The sequence below is a fragment of the Gavialis gangeticus genome, unplaced genomic scaffold (genome assembly GCF_001723915.1).
Source record: "Gavialis gangeticus isolate Ggan-Ray unplaced genomic scaffold, GavGan_comp1, whole genome shotgun sequence".
NCBI classification, from domain to species: Eukaryota; Metazoa; Chordata; order Crocodylia; family Gavialidae; genus Gavialis; species Gavialis gangeticus.
The window spans coordinates 1,259,142-1,262,254 of NW_017728982.1; the positions used below are offsets into that span (position 1 = coordinate 1,259,142).

General features: G+C 56.0%; 1 protein-coding gene across 1 annotated transcript in view; it reads right to left on the reverse strand.

The window, feature by feature from the left end:
- The window catches only part of RNF214 (ring finger protein 214), a 21,262-nt gene that overhangs the window by 3,372 nt on the left and 14,777 nt on the right, over positions 1-3,113 (reverse strand). The window contains exons 7-10 of the mRNA XM_019512267.1: positions 2,086-2,182; positions 1,681-1,769; positions 1,124-1,214; positions 319-417 (exon numbers count right to left, since the gene is read on the reverse strand). Coding sequence (XP_019367812.1) covers positions 319-417; positions 1,124-1,214; positions 1,681-1,769; positions 2,086-2,182 — 376 coding nt within the window. The remainder of the gene's footprint in view (positions 1-318; positions 418-1,123; positions 1,215-1,680; positions 1,770-2,085; positions 2,183-3,113) is intronic.

The window sequence follows — 3,113 nt, forward strand, 5'->3', positions numbered from 1 at the left end:
AACCCGCCAAATGATGGGCCCCCCCCCCCAACCCCTCTTGTCCTACCTGGCTCTGGTAGGCAGCAGTGCAGATGTGATGCTGCTGCCAAGGGCACAGTGGGCGTATTGCCACCACCAAGCAGGTAGCTGGCTAGCAGCACAGGCCTCCAGCCCCAGGCCACAGCTTTGAACAGCTCCTGTTTCCCTCCCCAGGTTCCCCCCAGGGACAGTGGCATGCAAGGAACCTGTAGACAGGTTCTCCCCCTCCCCAGCCTCAGAGAAGGCACAAGCCCCAGTGCCAGCAGGAGGGAGCTGCTCAGCCAGGGGGGCAACACTCACTTCTGATGGGGGTGGCGGCAGCGTGGGGGTGGGGATCTGTGGCAGGCTGCTCAGCTTTGTGCCGTTCCTCACCAACTGGATGTGATCATTGAACTGGTCCTAGAGAGAGGAAGGAAACAGGGGGAAGCTCGAATGGTTATCAAGTCTGGCCATCTGCATGAGGCAGTATCCCTGGCTTCCAGGGCAGCAAAACGCAGAACACTGGGGCCCAGGGCCTGCCTGAGCAGGCTGATACCCCAACCAAGTGCTCTGCCTTGAAGCAGCCAAAGTCTGGCTGGACAGGACCATACAGAGAAGTCAAAGGCCTGGTGGGAGGGACAACTGCCTTCAAAAAGTCTCTGTTACCACCAGCCGCAGGTGCCATGCATAGCGTGTGCTGGGGGGCAGCTGCCCAGTCATTCCTGAGGGCACTGATAGTGCTGCCTTCCCTAGTCCTCTCCTCTGGACCCTCCTCATAGGATTCACACCTGTGTGGAGCCCAGCACTGGATACCATGCTCCAGCTGAGGCTTTAGCTGCCCTTCATCTCAGGGTTTCAGATCTGCTGAGACATGGCTCAGTCTGGGCATTAGGAGCAGCAGTTTTTGCACCCATTGGAGTCGGAGCTCATGCAGCGATTAGCGTGCCCTGTTCCGTGCATTGTCACAGCTGAAAGCTGCAGGACACATGGCAGGGACCAGCCAGGCCCTCAAGAGCTTCCTCTAGTGCCCACTGACAGGTTCGCCCTGGAACCTGAGTGGCAAGCCACAACTGTGGTGTGGGGGTGGAGAGGGAGAACTGAATGCCTCAAATTTATTTTGCCTCACCCGCACGTTTTCCTTGGTCATCCGTATCCTTTTCAGCCTCATCTCCCATTCCTGCTTAGGCCGGATGGTCTCCAGTGTCGGAGGTGCAGATCTGCTCAAAGACAAGGAGAATTCAGAAAGAGGGTTTGAGCCTGAGGTCCTTAAGCTGCAAGTGACACCAGGACAGGTGTCTGAGCCACATGAGTCCATCAGCCCTCTCCCAGCTTCCTCCACTGCAGCTCTAACGCCCGCTCCGACCAGAGATGGGAAAGGTGCAGCCTGACTGAAAAGGGCCAAGCTTTGGATGGGGAGCTTGGGAGTTAGGGCTGCAGGACGCTGACAAAGAAAGTTCCCAACACAGGGACTCAACGGATGCAATGCGAGATGGGGCTTCGGCAGACACAGAGCAGCAGGTTAAAGACAAAGACCTGGCCCAGCTGAAACCTCACCGAATCCCTGTGCTGTGACAAGAAAGCCTGCCCTGGTACCCGTGCAGTCCCCCCACAACACACACGCATTGCAATGGGGAAGGGGTTGGTGGGCAAGAATTGGGTCACCCTGCCCCACATAGGACTCACTTGAGGTATGTCAGATGTAGCTCTGCCTCCTTTTCCGCTTCTTCCAGCTTCAGCACAAGCAATTCCTTCCGGCTCTCCAGGGACAAGATCTAACAGAGAGAAACCACAGACATAAGCAACGCATATTGGGTTGTCTCAGACCAGGGCCTCCAGGCTCTGCACAAAGCGAAGCATAGCAGTGCCCCACTCGACTAATGTGTAATAGTGAGCACTGGTGCAGCAGTGGCCACTGCCCCTGTGAAGAGCCAGACTCAGCAGCCTGGTGCATCACTGTTCCTGCCATCTGTGTTTCAGGGGAGACCAGGGCACAGCGCTGCCCCTACCCCATCACCCCAGGAACTGCCACTGGCAACCTGCCGCTGCATCCTGAGCCACTTGCAGCAAGGAAGGCCTCAATCAACCAACCTCCGCTTTCCAAGCCCGCTCTGTCTCCTCCAGGATGTTCCTGTTAATGTCATTGTGCTGGTTCTTCAGCTTATCCAGCTCCTCCTCCCAGACCTGCCTGGAGACAAGAGGAGAACACGTCCATGTAGGCATTCACCCAAGAGTACGGTTCCCAGTGCTGCAAGACCATAGAGCTGTCCAGACCACAGAGGAGCTGTCAGCCCAGCCCTTGGGCACCTGTTCCAGGGCCAAGTCCTGGAACCAAGACCAATCTGCTCTCTCTCTCGTAGCGTTTAACACAGTGCCCCGACAGGTACTGCTGCACCTGCTATGGCTGGCCTCAAACCACCTGGCCCCTCAAGAACCCACCTTCCAAGCCAGGGTGCAGAGACACTAGGAACAAACAAAACCCCTGCCCCTTCTCCCCCTGGCCTGGGCCACTGCACATACTAAAGGTGCCCAGCAGTGCTTCAGCCTCCTGCTTACCAGGCATGTCTGAGTCTGGGACAGCAAAGCCAGAAACAAAGCCCCAGATAAGCCAGGAGTGGGGGTTCTACCCGAGGGCTTTCTACTGCCACCAGTCCTTGACCTGTCTGAGCAACTGAGTTCAGGTCAAAGTTTGGGGACTGACCCCCACTGCTACTCTGAGCATAGAGTGTTCCCTAAGTTAGAAATGGTCTGGGAAAGAGCAGGGACAGCACAGGGGGGTAAGAGACGGCAGCGGCTTCTGGGACACCAAGTTCAATTCCAGGGAGAGACTACCAGTGAAGACCAGCTGCTAGGACTAATTCTCATCTTTGAGGATTTCCAAGCACTTCAGTGTCTTTGCTTGTGAGAAAGCTTAGTTGGCCTAGACCAAAAATAAGCCAGGCAAGGGACTGACAGGTGTTAGCAGAGCTGGGGAAGAAATGAAGCGTGCGTACTCCCCCACCTGCCTCTAGCCAGCAATATCACATCCTACTAGGATCAGCAAATTCATTCAGGAGAGGAAAAATATCTAATGCAAGAAGAGGAGGCTCTTCTGGGACAATGGCTATTTCTGGGTTCTT